The sequence below is a fragment of the Cyprinodon tularosa genome, unplaced genomic scaffold (genome assembly GCF_016077235.1).
Source record: "Cyprinodon tularosa strain WSP-4 unplaced genomic scaffold, ASM1607723v1 ctg392, whole genome shotgun sequence".
Taxonomy (NCBI): Eukaryota; Metazoa; Chordata; class Actinopteri; order Cyprinodontiformes; family Cyprinodontidae; genus Cyprinodon; species Cyprinodon tularosa.
The window spans coordinates 109,788-127,063 of record NW_024039110.1 but is presented as its reverse complement, the minus strand read 5'-3'; the positions used below and the strand labels follow the sequence as shown (position 1 = coordinate 127,063).

General features: G+C 39.1%; 1 protein-coding gene across 1 annotated transcript in view; it reads right to left on the bottom strand.

Moving 5' to 3' along the window:
- Positions 1-17,276, bottom strand: part of specc1 (sperm antigen with calponin homology and coiled-coil domains 1) — a 110,417-nt gene that overhangs the window by 1,644 nt on the left and 91,497 nt on the right. Inside the window, exons 12-13 of the mRNA XM_038297610.1 lie at positions 14,884-15,000; positions 5,021-5,080 (exon numbers count right to left, since the gene is read on the bottom strand). Coding sequence (XP_038153538.1) covers positions 5,021-5,080; positions 14,884-15,000 — 177 coding nt within the window. The remainder of the gene's footprint in view (positions 1-5,020; positions 5,081-14,883; positions 15,001-17,276) is intronic.

Here is a 17,276-nt window from a genome sequence, read left to right as displayed (position 1 = left end):
AACAAAGTGGGAAGTGAACCAAAAGTGAGCAGAGGCCTGTTCTCTATATCCTTAGATTACAAGTTGCAGAGATGGCAAAAGTACTCACTTTCCGTACTTGAGTAAAAGTACAGATACTTGTGTTAAAAAATACTCTGGTAAAAGTGGAAGTACTGATTAAACTTCTTTACTCAAGTAAAAGTAACAAAGTACAGGCTTGTAAATTTACTTAAAGTATAAAAGTAAAAGTAGAAACCACTTTTTTCATGCCGTTGCCTACATTTTAAATGGATGTCTGCCAATAGGACTAGATCTCCATTGTGTTCATTTTCAATCATCTCGTCGTCCATTCTACTATGCTAACGCCACCGCCACCAAGCTGCAATGATTTGCCGCGAATGAATACCGCCGAATCTGTCGATTAATCTTGTAGTGGTGCGTCAAATGCAACGTAGATTCCCATCCAATTAGACTGAATTTGGTATTGATGACGTGAAAAATAATAACGGTAACTCCATTGAAATGATTCAAAACTGAAGTAATGAGCCAATTTTTTAAAATGTAAGGAGTACAAAGTACAGATATTTGTGTAAAAATGTAAGGAGTAGAAGTAAAAAGTCGCCATAAAAATAAGTAGTAAAGTAAAGTAAAAATATCAGAAAAATCTACTTGAGTACAGTAACGAAGTATTTGTACTTCGTTACTTCCCATTAGAGACTGACATTTTTTCGGGATGGGAGTCAGTATTAGCAACGATCACGGGATTGGGACGGTACAGGATTAAACATTAACGGGAGCAGACGGGAGCGGGAGCAAACCAATAGTAACTTCCGCTCTGAGTTTTTCACCCGCGCTCAAAAACAACAAGAATGGGAGTGGTGCAGGAGCGGGAGTCATTCTGAATGGGAGCGGGATGGGAGTGAGAGTAATTTCACCAGGAGTGGGACGGGACAGGATTTAGATTTCTACTCTGGCCCGGGATCGGGACGGGACACCATTTTTTTCTGTGGGAGTGGGACAGGACAGGAGTGAAAACCCACTCCCGTGTCAGTCTCTACTTCCCATCTCTGACAAGTTGTGACGGCATGTAAAATACTGTTACTGAACAAAAACAGGTAAGGTTTTTAGGAAACTATACAAAAAGCTGGATTAGGACCCTGCAGACCATCTCTATAGCAACCCAAACATAGCTTTAGAGGGGAGGGCTCCTTCCAAACCGCCTGAACTTAAATATTTCTGCCAGGAAATATAAAAAACTCATCTTACAAATAAAAGCTCACAAAGTTCTGAGGAATGTTTCTAAAATAACCCTGGTCCCAAAACAGTTTATTTATGAACCGTTTTAACTCTTAAGGTGGAAAAGCTGCATGGCATGACCCAGCGAGCTGCTGCAGTAAATTGGGATGTGATACCAGAACCAGTGAGTCATGGAGCGAGGAACTGATGCTCACATCACGCCGCTTCTGGTGACTCAGGTTTCTGCAGCAGCCGCAGAGGCCATAGTCTTAAATGATCCACTGTCTAGGATGTGTTCTAAACTTTTATCACGAAAGCAGAAAATAACATTTACAAGCAGAGAGAAAGAGAGGCAGGATTTACCATGGGAACTATTCTGTCCAATCCAGCTTGTGACCGCGAGCGTGTCACAGAAAATGTATAAGTTGGTCTAAGTGAAGAAATCAGACTGAGTCACTTCACTGCTGTGGTCAAGCTTCCAGATTCTGAGTTTTTCAAATTAAATCAGGACAGAAGTTTTCCCTGCAATTTTGGAATCAACACCTCGACTCGTCAGGTCCTGTTTTTTTTTTTTTTTTCCTGTGCATAAAGCAGACAAACATGTTCCAGATGCAGAATCCCCAGATTTGGGAATGATTTCTAGTCAAATCTAGTCTGGGTTTTAGGTCTAACATAGATTTTGCCCTGATTTGGTCCCAGGAGAGACTTAATGTGAGTGAATTCCATAAAACACACCTATTTGGGGAAGTTAAAGCTGAATATGTGCTGCATATCACCTGCCGAAACAGGATACACTGTTTTCTGCCGTTTTCCTGTCAGAAGAAACAACTACTTAAAACACGTCTTCGCTGTAAGTGATGACATTAATTGTATGGCCCTGAAATATCTTGATGCTTGATATTTAAATCAGACCAATTTAAGGAGAACAAAAAACACTAACTTCTTTGTAATTGATGCTAGACTCCATGTATGAATTGTGTAATGTAGCTATTTGCCACTAATAAACTCCCTGCATGAATTATTTCCAAGAACAAGGTGCTAAATCGGGGTGTGAATTTGATCCGGACAGATTAATGATCAATTCCATTAAGTCCCTTTCAAATAGTGGCAGATCATGGATTATTTCTATGTGATTCTGATGAATAATATAAAAAATACCACTTAGTGTTTTTTTTTCTATTTAAAATAAATTAATGTTGCACTGTTTGAAGAATTAGGGACTGATCTTAAAAAGTTTTAAACAAGGAGCACTAAATTGTGTGGGCAAAGGAAAAAATGTGATTACAATAAGTGAGCATTTTGTAGGCTGTTTACAAAGACTTCTCACACAGGATGACAAAAGTGCCAACAGGTTTAGTTCTGACCCATTAAAAAGGGTAAACGGTGTGCTACTGGCAGCCTTAAAGTGGCTGTAAAAGAAAGACTCAGGTTTTCCATAGAGATGGAGGTGATAATGGCGCAATAATTCAGTTCACCTATGGTGTTTTTCAGTCTTTATTTAATTCCCACTAATATGATTCTACTATTGTTTTGTTTTTCCTAATATTCAGTTTTCTTTACAGATTCTCTATTCATCATCAGTCATGTGAGCATGTGCCCACAAATACTACAAAAGAGTGGGAGCTTGCACCTGACTTTTGAAAAAAGTAATACCTCTGAAATTAGTTCCAGGTTTAGAAAAAAAAAAGTGTCCCCCACCTATAAATTTGCATGGCTTGATCATAAACATATTATTTGCATATTCATAAAGAACCGCAGCTTAAACACATTTTTATTTTAAACACCAAAATTGCTTTGCAGCTGGTATAAAGATCAGCTTTGCATGTTCTAGCAAGTGTGCATGTGTTTTTTCTACTGTTTTCATATTGTGTATTTAAATTAGCCAGCTGATCATTGTTTTAGAATAGAAAATCCCTTTATTGTCCCACAATGGGGAAATACATTTTACTGCAGGGAGCTGAGATACAGGAATACATGACCCTGATTGGCTGAGGAGCAGTAATGTGGGGGTGTTCAGTAGACTTCAACCCAGACTGATGACTTTTTGCTGTTTTTTTTCTAGAATAGTGTAACATCTGTTAATTCTGTTTTAAAGGAAATGTTGCTTTTGTGAAATTGCTTGAAAATAATGCTTTGCAGCTTCATACCAATTTATTGCCAATTAAAGACTGTCAGCGTTTAAAATATAAAGTTATAACATGTAATTTGCTTTGTTATGTTTTATTATAAGCAAAAAACATAAATAAACCTACATAATCACAATGTCTAGACTAGTTTACATGTTTTTAATGATAGTTATTTTAAAAATTAAATCAATCAATATCTTATATTTCATAATTAACCTTTAGCTGTTTTTAAAGTTCAGATAACAAGAAAATTATCCAGTCATTTTAGATCATTAAAAGTAACTGCATAGTTACTTCGCCTTGTTACCTTTATTGTTACTAACACAGTCACTCATTTAGAGAGGTAACTAGTAACTATAACTAGTTACTTTTTAAGTAACGTTTCTCAGTAGCACTGTGTTGTTCGGCCATTTTTTTTCCCGATCCTCTGTCCTTATTGACTGATCACCAATCAAAGCCTCAGAATAATCAGTTTGAGTCCAACTGACTGATGGCCTTTATATTCCAAACCCCCCCCAACATAAGGAGGCTTCAGACGATGAGCCACATCTATCGTATAAAAAAAAAAAACGATTGAGTTTCTTCAATGATTGTGATCCTACAGTACATTTAGAAACAAAAATCTAATTTTTGACTTTCTTTTTTTGACTTAAGCAAATGTAAAGCAGCACGTCTTCCTTCTCTCAGGGGTGTAGCCATATTGACTCTCACCCAGCTGACATCAGAGATGGCAAACTGATTGAAAACGCTTGAGTGATGTTTGAATTAATAACAATAAAAGTCAATAATGCAAATGTAATTTGAGGAGTTGATCAGCGTGCTGGAGCTGACGCAGAGCGGATGTTTGGACATAACCTATCGATGTCTCTTCGACATTTAGTCCATTCATAGGATGGATTATCAGTTCATTTAAACTAAATAAAAAGTTTAACTAAAACTCAGTTTCAAACTAAGAATTAATGCCTAAACTGGTTACCGTATTTTGCTGATTGCAGAAAGGTTTTCAACTCCACGCTCCTTTAATATGCCTTAAACATATCTGTCTATTTCTTTCAGCATATAAAGCATAAATTGACTTGTGCTTAATAAAAACACTCTGGAACCAAGCATTATCTATAATAATAACCTGACATGACAACACAGTGTGAATAACTGAACAGGCTTCCAGTTTTACAGGAACATCCCAGCACTTTACCGCACTATGTGAGGCTTCAGTGGAAGAAAACAGCAACCTGACTTTGTTTACTCAAAAAACACCAGGATTTCTCATGAAGAGTAAATATTACCTTACAGTTGACTATTACTCACATTACTCATGTTTAACAAGCTGTCAGAGGCCATATTGTTTTTCTAATGAAAAATAAGCCGATTTCTAAAGCCCAGAGCGGGAATAAGGACATAAGATCGTTAACAGCGAATGAAGAGCTCCACAACTTTAGGGGAACTCTCATTTCACATTCATCATAAGGTTATTGGTATAAAATCTATTATAGCTAAAGAAATGAATGTGTGGTATTTTTTCTTTTTTCATCTTTTTTATCGGACAAAATCATCTCAACACACTTAAAAAAAAAACTAAAAGAATAAAACAACTAATGAAACGAGGTCCAGAGTTAGTGTGTGTGTGTGTGTGTGTGTGTGTGTGTGTGTGTGTGTGTGTGTGTGGCAGCTCGGCTCACCAGGGAAGGTTTGATGCCAATGCTCTCGGCGGCCTGGAAGGCTAGGGTCAGATTCCGGACCTGGACCAAAGAAAACAAACAGTCGAGTTTTGAAAAGACATGAAAATCTCTGCAGCAGCAGACCGGGAGGTTCGCTCCGCAACAAAAACAATCACACAGCTTCACCAATAAACGGTACAAATCATACAACTTTTTTTCTAAACTACTGTAATCCTCTGCTTGTTTATGCGCATTACATTCTCCTCCATGTTTATGTGATGATTGGATTAAAAAAATGTTTAAATGTCCTTTAAATCCTTTACTTGATCCTGTCTTAATCAAACCTCCAAATAAACCAATGGTTAATCTTTTTAAGAAGGTTACCTAAGGCTAATGGTTGACATATATTTAGGAGCCAGAAACTCCCCCCAAAATCTTTAAAAAATATTGTATTAGGTAAAAATTGGCTTTAATGTTTTTCAATGCAGAAAATGTATTCTAAATTTAAGTTTAAAAAAAGAAAGAAAAAAAGAGCCCTGAGAAACACCCCTCTAAAACCTTCAAAGGACCACAATAAATGGACACTGATGTTTAGTGAGGAACTGCTAAGCAGGAAACAGATTGTTTTCAGGACAAAAAGGCCTTAAAATGTGTCAAATGAACGTTTGGCTGCTCACTGATAACATACAAATAGATGGAGAACATGTTAACTGCTCCAAAGGTTCCGCATGAAGAAAAAAAAATCTCTAAATTTTAAACATTTGATTATCATATACAGGTGCTGGTCATAAAATTAGAATATCATGAAAAAGTAGATTGATTTCAGTAATTCCATTTAAAAAGTGAAACTTGTATATTATATTCATACATTACATACAAACTCATATATTTCAGATGTTTATTTTGTTTAATTTTGATGATTACAAATGACAACAAATGAAAATCTCAAATTCATCATATCAGAAAATTAGAATATTGTGAAAAGGTTCAAAATTGATGGCCCCTGGTGCCACACTCTAATCAGCTAATTAACTCAAACCACCTGCAAAAGCCTTTAAATGGTCTTTCAGTCTAGTTCTATAGGCTACACAATCATGGGGAAGACTGCTGACTTGACAGTTGTCCAAAAGACGACCATCGACACCTTGCACAAGGAGGGCAAGACACAAAAGGTCATCGCTAAAGAGGCTGGCTGTTCACAGAGCTCAGTGTCCAAACACATTAATAGAGAGGTGAAGGGAAGGAAAAGATGTGGTCGAAAAAAGTGTACAAGCAAGAGAGATAACCGCACCCTGGAGAGGATTGTGAAACAAAACCCATTCAAAAATGTGGGGGAGATTCACAAAGAGTGCACTGCAGCTGGAGTGAGTGCTTCAAGAACCACCACACACAGACGTATGAAAGACATGGGTTTCTGCTGTCGCATTCCTTGTGTCAAGCCACTCTTGAACCACAGACAGCGTCAGAAGCGTCTTGCCTGGGCTAAAGAGAAACAGGACTGGACTGCTGGTGAGTGGTCCAAAGTTATGTTCTCTGATGAAAGTAAATTTTGCATTTCCTTTGGAAATCAAGGTCCCAGAGTCTGGAGGAAAAGAAGAGAGGCACTTCATCCACGTTGCTTGAAGTCCAGTGTAAAGTTTCCACAGTCAGTGATGGTTTGGGGTGCCATGTCATCTGCTGGTGTTGGTCCATTGTGTTTTCTGAGGTCCAGGGTCAACGCAGCCACATACCAGGAAGTTTTAGAGCACTTCATGCTTCCTGCAGCTGACCAACTTTTTGGAGATGCAGATTTCATTTTCCAACAGGACTTGGCACCTGCACACAGTGCCAAAGCTACCAGTACCTGGTTGAAGGACCATGGTATCCCTGTTCTTAATTGGCCAGCAAACTCTCCTGACCTTAACCCCATAGAAAATCTATGGGGTATTGTGAAGAAGAAGATGCAATACACCAGACCCAACAATTCAGAAGAGCTAAAAGCCACTATTAGAGCAACCTGGGCTATCATAACACCTGAGCAGTGCCACAGACTGATCGACTCCATGCCACGCCGCATTGCTGCAGTAATACAGGCCAAAGGAGGCCCAACTAAATACTGAGTGCTGTACATGCTCATACTTTTCATGTTCATACTTTTCAGTTGGCCAACATTTCTATAAATCCTTTGTTTTTATTGGTCTTCAGTAATATTCTAATTTTCTGATATGATGAATTTGAGATTTTCATTTGTTGTCATTTGTAATCATCAAAATTAAACAAAATAAACATCTGAAATATATGAGTTTGTATGTAATGTATGAATATAATATACAAGTTTCACTTTTTAAATGGAATTACTGAAATCAATCTACTTTTTCATGATATTCTAATTTTATGACCAGCACCTGTAGTTAAAGAATCTAAAACGCTGAAACTGTTAAAAATGAAATTTCCCTAGAAAATCAAACATTTTAATCCATATTGGTCGAAATGGTTTTTCGATGAGAAATACTTTATTTCATTTGGTTTTTATATATTCATTGCATGCTGAAGTAATGGTTGAACCCTACAAATTTCCTTTCAGTGTTTAGAGACTAAAACATACATTTCTTTTCCTGATCATGTATGCAAATATTCAGTAGATTGTTGTAAAATCAATCCACCAGATTCGTAGCTTTCACTTCAAAGGGATAGTGGAGGATTTTTGTGAATTTTTAAAAAGACCCGCCCACACCCCTTGAAAAAAAAAAGCACAATCTACACAAAATGCACCCAGTACCTGCTCCCGACCGCCTATTAAAGGCATGTGAGAGCGTGCACGAGGCCATTTCTCCTCGTGTACGCTCTGTTTAAAGGGGCTGTTCTCATACTCATACAAGCTTACTGTGTTCGAACATCCGCCCTAACCCCTGAATCACTACATAGAGTGGGGACATTATAGCAAACTCATTTAACCTACCGTACAGACACATGATCACTACTTTTTACTGCCCGTCGGTCATGTCATTTCTCCTCCACTCTATGGTGCCTACACCATCTTTGTTAATAGTCGCTGCTGTCGGGTAGCAACAGACTATGGCGACAAACAGCAGGCCGCTGTGACAGCAAATCCAAATAATGCTTTGCGAGGAGAGCTCTTCGCTTTTCTTTTCTTCTCATACACTTCGTAGACACTTTTTGCCTTAAGGTCCCTTAGCAATTTTCATAGAACCACAGTGAGAAAGGTGATCCTCAATGAATGTCTGAAACTGTAGGTCACCACAGATAAACGCCTGAAAGTGCACATGTGCACAAAAAGATAGCTGACGGGACGATCACATAAGACCGCCTTATGCAAACATATCACCAGACTGATTGACAATTAGGAGGACCACTTAATTAGATGGTCCAACCGGAAATAAGAGATCGTCATTTATACCTTTCAGTGACTTTCAGTGACAGTGAAAAATGAAATTTTGATATGAGATTGATTAAGCTCTGACTAAATCAGGTATCTCTGAAAAGATAAAAGAAGCAACATTAAAGGAGCCAGAAACAGGTTTTTATCAAAGCCAACTGGACTTTCTTTCAGTTCAGTTCAGTTCTACATCTATCCAGGGGTCTTTGTCAGTTTCGGCAGCTTGCAATAAAACAACCCAAATTTGAAGCACTGGTGTTTGAAGCATCTGCAGGCCCATCCTCCTAAGCACATTCCAAGTCAGATGCCAATCAGTGACCCAGTATTCATCCAACGACCCAGGGTTACGACTGGAGGGTCACTGATTGGCATCTGACTTGGAATGTGCTTAGAAGGACAGGCCTCCAGGTGCTTAAAAACACCAGCGCTCTAACGCGAGCCAACAGAAATGACAAGGACTCCTGGAAAGGTGTCGAAACATCTCAATATCTCTCATAACTGAGAATTTGCAGGGGTGTGTTAAAGGAGCGACAGGTGAAATAAAAGCACAACCTTTGAATAAAAAAGGGCACTTTGAAATAATCTGTAGCTATTTGAAAAGCTGTGACAAACTTTACTCACAGCACACCAGTCAAACCTGTTCCTAAATGTATTCACCAGTTTTTCACATGTTTCTACAGGTATTCAGATGGCTTTGTGTCTCTGATGAACTCAAAGTCTTGGAAAAGGTATCATTGCCACTGTCACCCCAATTTTTCAATCCCTCTATAAATGTTTAAGTTGTCTGAGTTGCTCGAAAAAAACAAAATCAAGATTACTTTTAGTCAGATAAATTTGTTGGTGAAATTAAAATATGCTTTTACCAAATTTGCCTGGGATATGAATAATTTGACCTTTACTGCAAATGTAGATTGCAAAAACTGCCTGCTTACTGTAGTCATTTTAAAGCCTCACAATACTCTGTCCATAGAAACACAATCAGTTGTATACTGCACAAATGTGGCCTTCATGGAAGAAAACTGTTTCTTAAAGATATCCATAAAAAAGTCTTCTTTAAAATTTGCCACAAGCCTCCTTTGGAGACACAGCAAACATGTGAAAGAAGATGCTGTTGTCAGATGAAAGCAAAATCAGACTTTTTAGCAACAATGCAAAACATTATGCTTGGTGTAAAAGCAACACAGGCCCTGAACACACCTTCCCCACTGTGAAACATGGTGGTGGCAGCATTGTGGTTTGAGCCTGCTTTTCTTCAGGAGGGACAGGAAAGATGGTTTAAATTGATGGGAAGATGGATGGAGCCAAATACAGGACCATTCTGGAAGAAAACCTGTTGGAAAAGACCTGAGTCTGGGATGGAGATTTATCTTCCAACAAGACGATGATCCGAAACATAAAGGAAAATCTTAAATGGAACGGTCCACAGATAAACATATCCAGGTGTTAGAATGTTAGAATTCACAAACACCCTCCATCAAACCTCACTGAGCTCCAGCTGCTTAGCAGAAAGAACGGGCAAAAATGTCAGTCTATCAATGTGAAAAACTGATAAAGTCAAAGAGACTTGCATCTGCAATCACAACAAAAGGTGGCGCTGTAAAGTATTAACTCAACTGGCTGAACAATTTTGTACACCCAATTTTCAATTTGGTAGAAAAGTTTAAAAAATCCAATACATTTCTATCCTCTTTATGTTTGTGCCCCCCTTGTTAATTTTTCACATAAAATTACAATTTTATATCTTTAATGTCTGAAGCCTGAAATGTGGCAAAAGGTCAAAAAGTTCACAGGGGCTGCATACCTTTGCAGAGCACTTTATAGAAACAACTACATTTTGACAGTGAACTGTACTTTCATAGCTGAGTAGGCAACCAAACAAAAATCCATACCACAGAAAGAAACTATTATAATTTACCCTAACTCCTGATATAAAATATGCATTGCATAAGAGAGTTGCATAAGAGAGCATGTACCCAATGACCCATTTTCTTCACCGTAATTTTGGGTGGCCATTTTGTTTTGCCTTGATAGATGAGTTAGGTGAACCAATATTAGTCTGAGCATTCAGCTTTTTTCAGCTCATTTTTGTTATTTAAAAAAAAAAAAAAAAAAATATATATATATATATATATATATATATATATATATATATATATATATATATATATATATATATATATATATATATATATATATATATATATATATATATATATATATAAAATTATAAATCCTGAATAAAAAATTAGAAAAATGAATTAATTTGGTTGTTTCTGTGGCTGTTTTACCAGCTTCACCACCCAGGGACAAATCCTAGCAACCCTTTTACCTAAACTCTAAGTAGACCTGCCGTGTTATCTTCCTAAAAGTATCTATGACAAAAGGTGAAGCAGGTTAGTAATGGGATTATTGCGAGGACAGATTACGCTGGGAGAAGGCCGGGTGTTTGGGCCTCAGGGAAAGTCACTCAGAAAGAGTTATTAAAGCCAACACGGGTCTATTGAATTATTCAGAGAGATGGGCCATGCAGCGTCTCAGTCATCAGCTCCATGTTACACATTTGCAGCGACACGGCCGCACACACCCACCTACACACGACTAATTTATCACGTAGAACATGTCAGGCCTGGTCGAAGGTGTTTATCTATTGCTGTAATGTTGGAGCAAAGTGACAGAACCCACAGTCCCCAGGGAGGAAGCATATTGTTTGCAGCGTCACTGTATATACAAGCTGCTTGTTCACATTACAGCGCTGTCACCAACAGCATGACCACACAAACATTGGTAATTTATCTTTATGCTCTGTTTTAATGCAGCGTGGACGACGTAGAAAACTTATGACAAATATACTAGTCCACACAGGATGCATGTGACCATTATTGGGTTTTGTTTTCACTTTTCTGTCAAGCTCACACTATTCACACATAAATCCAATGCGTCTATGTGCAATTTTTGTTCAGAAATTTCTTTACTCTCGAGGCGAAACAATCAGATAAATAATAATAAAAGGGAGACTGGGGATAAAAAACATAAAAGGCAGGTTAGAAAAAAAAAAGTGCTTTTTTGAGTGTGAGGGAGACATAAAGAGGAAAGGACTTAAGTGCAGCATCGAGTCTGAAGGTGGGTGGTGCTTTGCACCGCACATGTAAGATACTTGGTGCTCTGATGCAAACTGACAATGAAATGTAGAAGCTGCTCTGAGTCATGCAAGCATCTCAGCGTCTTAGCTAAAGGTGTCAGGGATTATTTGTGTGGGCAGAGGGCCTATAGGTGGACATCGTTGGTCCTTCTGAACCAAAATGCCACCGTTGTCAACCTTTGCTGCTTTAATTAAAAAGAATGTTGCAGGTTTCATCATAAACTCCTTCTTACCAACAAGGGAGGATGTGCTCTTCATGCTTTTATTCCCTCGGTCAAATTTATCCAGGTTCATTATCTGGGTTGTGGTGGAAACTGTAAACCTGCCCCTTCTTCAACAGTGTAATGAAGGTGAAGGAGGAAGAGACAGGATGCATTAAACATGTTGAACGTATGCGCTCTTTCAGTAAATGCATTGATTTCCAATCACTTAAAGCTACAGTGTGTAATAATTACAGGCATATAAATTCAGAAATTTAATATATTATACATAACTATGTTATTTATCATCACCTATGAGCTCAGCCTTTTAACCATAACATTTGCGTTGCCTTAGAATTCGTTATTTATAATTACATAGGAGCGGGTCTCGCAGCCATGGAGGCAGACATCTTTGCGCTACGGCAGCGCAGAGGCAACAAACTAGCGATTGCGAGATCTCCCATGACGCTCGAAAATAACTACGGCAAGTTGAGAGAGATGAACTGAGACGGTACTGAACAGTAGATGGCAGTATTATGCCTGAGAAGCGTTTAGTCTGCCTGAAACCAAAGAAGAAGAAGAAGCAGGTATACTGCGCCTCAGTAACAAGAAAGGTAAACAAGGCGGCAGGCGTGAGTGACTTTGCAAACTGTTTGGCACTGTGTGGCCAAACATCAGACGAATGGAGGATCATGCCTACTCTGTATCACAACGAAAAGCAGGCGGACACCGAACCCCCGTCATCTAAGAAGCGGAAACACGACGAGAATAAACGCAAGAGTGACAAGAAACGACAAAAAACACGGATCAACATTGGCACGGCATTTACACGATGGAAGTCACTGATGGAGGAAAAAGGTTTTCAAAGTGACGCTCAAGTTGCCAGTTTTCTCTTGGACAGGTAATTAATCCTACACACAATTGTCTAATATCACTGCAGTTTTTGGAGTACAGGATGCTCAGACCTGTCTAAAACAATAACATGCTGCGTGATGATGCTGTTACTCTCCAGTATACTTATTCAGCAACGTCCCTGACGTTTCACAGGTAATGATTCAGTAATTTTCTGTAAAATAATTTTCTGGATATATACCTCGGTTACTTCTCTCCGGCTCCTTTGGAGATCTTCAAGCCTTTCCTCCTCTGCTCTCACCCCGCTGGCTCCCCTCTCTCGCCTGGCCCCAGCTGCACGCTCACCCCGGCCTCTCTGCCCTCTTCCTTTCCCTCTTCCTTGCCTTGTAACCCCCGTGCCACAAACAAGACTTGGACTCTGTAAACGGGGAATATATATTCTTCCAGCGAACACAATCTCGCTGTTAAACTAATGACTACAATTACTTCGTCTGTTTATATCACCATGCAAAGCAGCTCACCAAAACGTCACAACGACGTAGAAAAAATAACGGGTATATTTATTATCTTAAGTCTACATGAAATCTATACCCTACACAGACTAATGAAATACTATCTGTAAAATTATCTATGTAAACAAACCTCATCACTTGAGAAGGTAGGTGATGCGGACGTCGTGGAAGACATTTTGTCCCGTAACGCTCGCCGTACTGTTGGGGGGGAGAAGCGGTGGGGGGGAGACGTTCATGTTGCTGCAGTCTGCAGTCTGACCGCTAGATGTCGCTGAAAATTACACACTGTAGCTTTAAGTTTGGTGAGCAGAGTCCCTGATTATGTGCTGATGAAACACTGACCTACTAATTGAGGAGATGCTGCTTAAAGGTACATAGTCAGATGTTATACCTTAATAAAAAAAGACCAAAATCTAGTGGATTTGATAAAGTAAGGCTATATATTGTTAACGTATTTCTTCATGATCGTCCTTTTTGAGCCCAAATAGAACCACAGCTAGGGGCATGGTGAGGTGACAAAAACAGAGGTGGCGCCATCTACTTAACACCCAGAATTTTCCCAGCATAACTTCCCACCAGGAGTCACTTTCTGTTTTTCACAACTTGCCTGTCTCCATTGTTTCAGCCTGTTGACAGCTGTATGATTTTGCAGTGATTAAATCCTGATCACATGGTGTTATAGTAAATATATACAGAAAGGTTATATTTACCTTAAAAATGAGCGATAAAAAAATCATGACAAAATTAACAAACGGTGCATCAGCAAGACATCGTAATCCGTCATAAAAATGTAGCACCCAGGGTGAGCTACTGCTTGATCAATTTAAAACAGGCAAAATAACTTCACTATGTTACTTTAAATAAACCCCAAAGAACAGCAACTGTGATGAGTTTAACTTTATCTACCCAATGCTATGATGCTCTATTTAAGCTACTGGAACCAGAATATGTGTTTTGCCCTGAATTTTAAATGTCACAGCCCTGAGCAAAAGCTTTAAACATTTAATCAGGTTCCAACCACAAACTTCAGCATGTTTAATCTGGACTGGGTGGTAAACCAACATGGTGGGGCTGTATAGTTTTAAAAAGACAGGTTGCATAAGGAAAGTATTCTTTATAGAAATATCTGATGGTGACTTTGGAGAAGCTTCTTTTTTGAGATTACAGCTGTTAGTCATGACCTCCACAAACCTGATCGCTATTGAAAAGGTGCAAATAAAAACTGCTGCCAATTTATCTGAGGTGCTTCCATCATTGGAAATGCTTCTAGATAAATGTGCACGCTCCACAATCAAACAAATGACCACAGCTATAGCCCATACAGTATTGTGTGCAGGTCCAGTTCCCTCGTTTCCGTCATCGCGTCACTGCACCACCAATAGGTCTGACATAACTTCACAGCCTTTTCAGGAATATTTTTACTTTCTTGTGGAGGCGGACATTTAGCGAGCTGCTTACACAGAGTTTCTGAAATGATTAGCCTTTTCTCTCCATATGGAAGTAGACTAATCAATATATTCTCTTAATATTGAACCTGTGTGCAGGCAGGTCTGCTCTGTTCAATATTTCCCTAAAAACAGATTGGGAAACGATGCAGCCAACCTGCTGCAGATTTAATGTTAAAGGTTTTCCTGTCCAGAATTACAGCTATTTAGTTCCTGGCCTCCTTTATTGCTTTTTTAATTTCCCGCACCTCTAAACAGTATTACTTTTTGACCTGTCTGCCCACAAAAGCTTTTATTCTCTGGTAAAATGTTTTTTTTGCAGTATGAATGAGAGCGCTCATGCTTCCTGTGGTGTTGTACCTTATCTTGACCGATGAGCTCCTGGTAAGGGATGTGAGCAGGCAGGTACGTGTGCAGCAGGGCACAGAAAGCCAGGCCATCACTCCAGCTGCTGCTGAAGTTGGTCACATCAATATTCTGTTGACAGAGAAAAGTATTTATTTATTAATAATCATTAATTACAAGCAGCAGAAGGGGAGAAAAATCACTGTGGTGCAGGATGAATGACCTTAAAAAGCATCCATAATTTGGCTGAGGGAGTTAACCGCCTCTTGGCAACATGACCAGCCCATGAAAAAGCCATTAAGTCAGAGAGCAACGAAAAAAAAACATGAAAATTAAAATTTAATGCTATTATGTCTCACTTTGTGTTTTTTTACAGTCCATTTAGAGCTGCTTGTGTTTCCATCAACAGAAGGTAAGAGGATCTTCCTAGACTCCGATTGCTGCAGATGAGCTCTCTGATCTGCCCTGTGGGCGACGAACGTGCACAGCAGCACGTCCAGTTTCTGCTGTTTTGTGGGATTCGCAGGGAATTGTCACCTCGTACACGGTGCATTCAGTGTATTCTGGGCCCGAAAAGTCTTGAGGAGTTTGAAGGAAAGACTTCCTGCAGCCCATTGTTTAGAGGTTGCACACTCCCCGTTGGATAGATAAGTTATTTACGGGGTCTTCCTGTTTCATCCCTCTCATGAGCTTTGGGAACCAGCCTCTCAGCTGAGGAGGCTCTCCTACTTGCTTTCCCGGAAAAAAATGCTTCATCTCCAACATTAACATCTCAGTTTATAGAGTTTGCATGTAACACTTGGCATAGACCAAGACTGAGGTATGCAGCTGCAGTATACTCACAGCAAAAAGTGTTGCGCAAACAGAAAAGAGACCAGATTTACAGTGAATTTGTTTCGGATATGTGCTTCCCAGCCCAACCTGGGCGCCGGGTTTTGTTTCCATAAGAAACTAAGACTTGTTTTCATAACTGCAAAAGCAAGACACAATAAGGTTGGACTTGCTGTACCAAAATATATATTTTTGGGATAAAGCAGCACAATAAATATCTCAGAGTCCATCTGCTTTGTCCGTACACAGAATTAGCTCCAGAGAGATGTTAAAAGACGTGCTGCGCTTCCTGGTGTTTGTTTACCGTTGCTTGAAGCTAGTGGTCTTCAGTCTTGGCCCTGAGGACAAGAGCGCTGCAGATTTTCATTCTGCAAATCTAATCAGTGACTGATCCATACTTGTGACGCCAGGTGAATGCAATTAACTGCCTGATAGGATAAAAAAAAAACAGCACAACTCTGAGTCCTGAGGACAAAAATTTAAAATCACTCAGCCAAGGCAATAATAAATAAGCCTTGAGCTCTGAGGGATTGTAGACAAATGGGGAATTTCTGACTGTCTCCATTTGTCTGAACGCCTGTTAGCATCAGCATTAAACCAGATGCACATTTAGAGTGGAGCTAAAAGCAGTAGAAGGAAGGGAAACACTGGTATGGTGTTAGGCATGTGAATAAAATAAGCATTACATGTAGCAACTTTAAAAAGAAAAAAATTGTTATAGAAATTGAATTCACTCACTTTAGAAAATTAAACTAATTATATGTGTCCATTAAGCACAGAGTGGAAAATTACACGTCTTTTATTTCATGTAATGCTGATGAGTATGGCTTACAGAAAATGAAAATCAAAAATTTTTTGTTTTAGAAAAAAATTGAATATCAAATATTATCAATATGAAATTATATTTTAAACATGATTTGGGGTTTCTGAAATATATGCTCCTTTCTATGCACCCAGTACTGGTTTGTGGCTCCTTTCGCATGAATTAAAGCATCACTGCAGCATTGCATGGAGAAGATAAGGCTTTGGTTCTGCTTAGCAAGAACTTCAGGTTGTCTTCAGGTGGTCTGCACCGTCAGGTCTCAGCAATACCTCATAGACTCTCTATAGAGCTCAGGTCAGGCCACTAAGCGCAGTGACAGCATGGCCATTGAACCAGCTTTTGGTAGTGTTAGCTGTGTGGACAGTAGAGACTGACATTTTTTTGTGGATTCCCACTGGTCACGGGATTCCCGTGGGATGGGAGTCATTATTAATAACGATCGCGTGATTGGGACAGTACAGGATTAATCATTAACGGGAGCAGACGGGAGCGGGAGCAAACCAATAGGATCGATGCCAAAAAATAAAATAAAATAGAAAGAAAAAAAATCCAGTACTGGCGCCGCCATTTTGTAGTTTTTTTTCCTTGAAGCCTACACTATAATGCGAGTCAAAAAAACTACACGACCCAAAAACCAACAGTGCTTCCGCTCTGAGTTTTTCACCCGCGCTCAAAAGAAATTCAGATTCAAAATATTGGCAGAAATGTTACTGAAGACAACAAGAATGGGAGTGGTGCAGGAGCGGGAGTCATT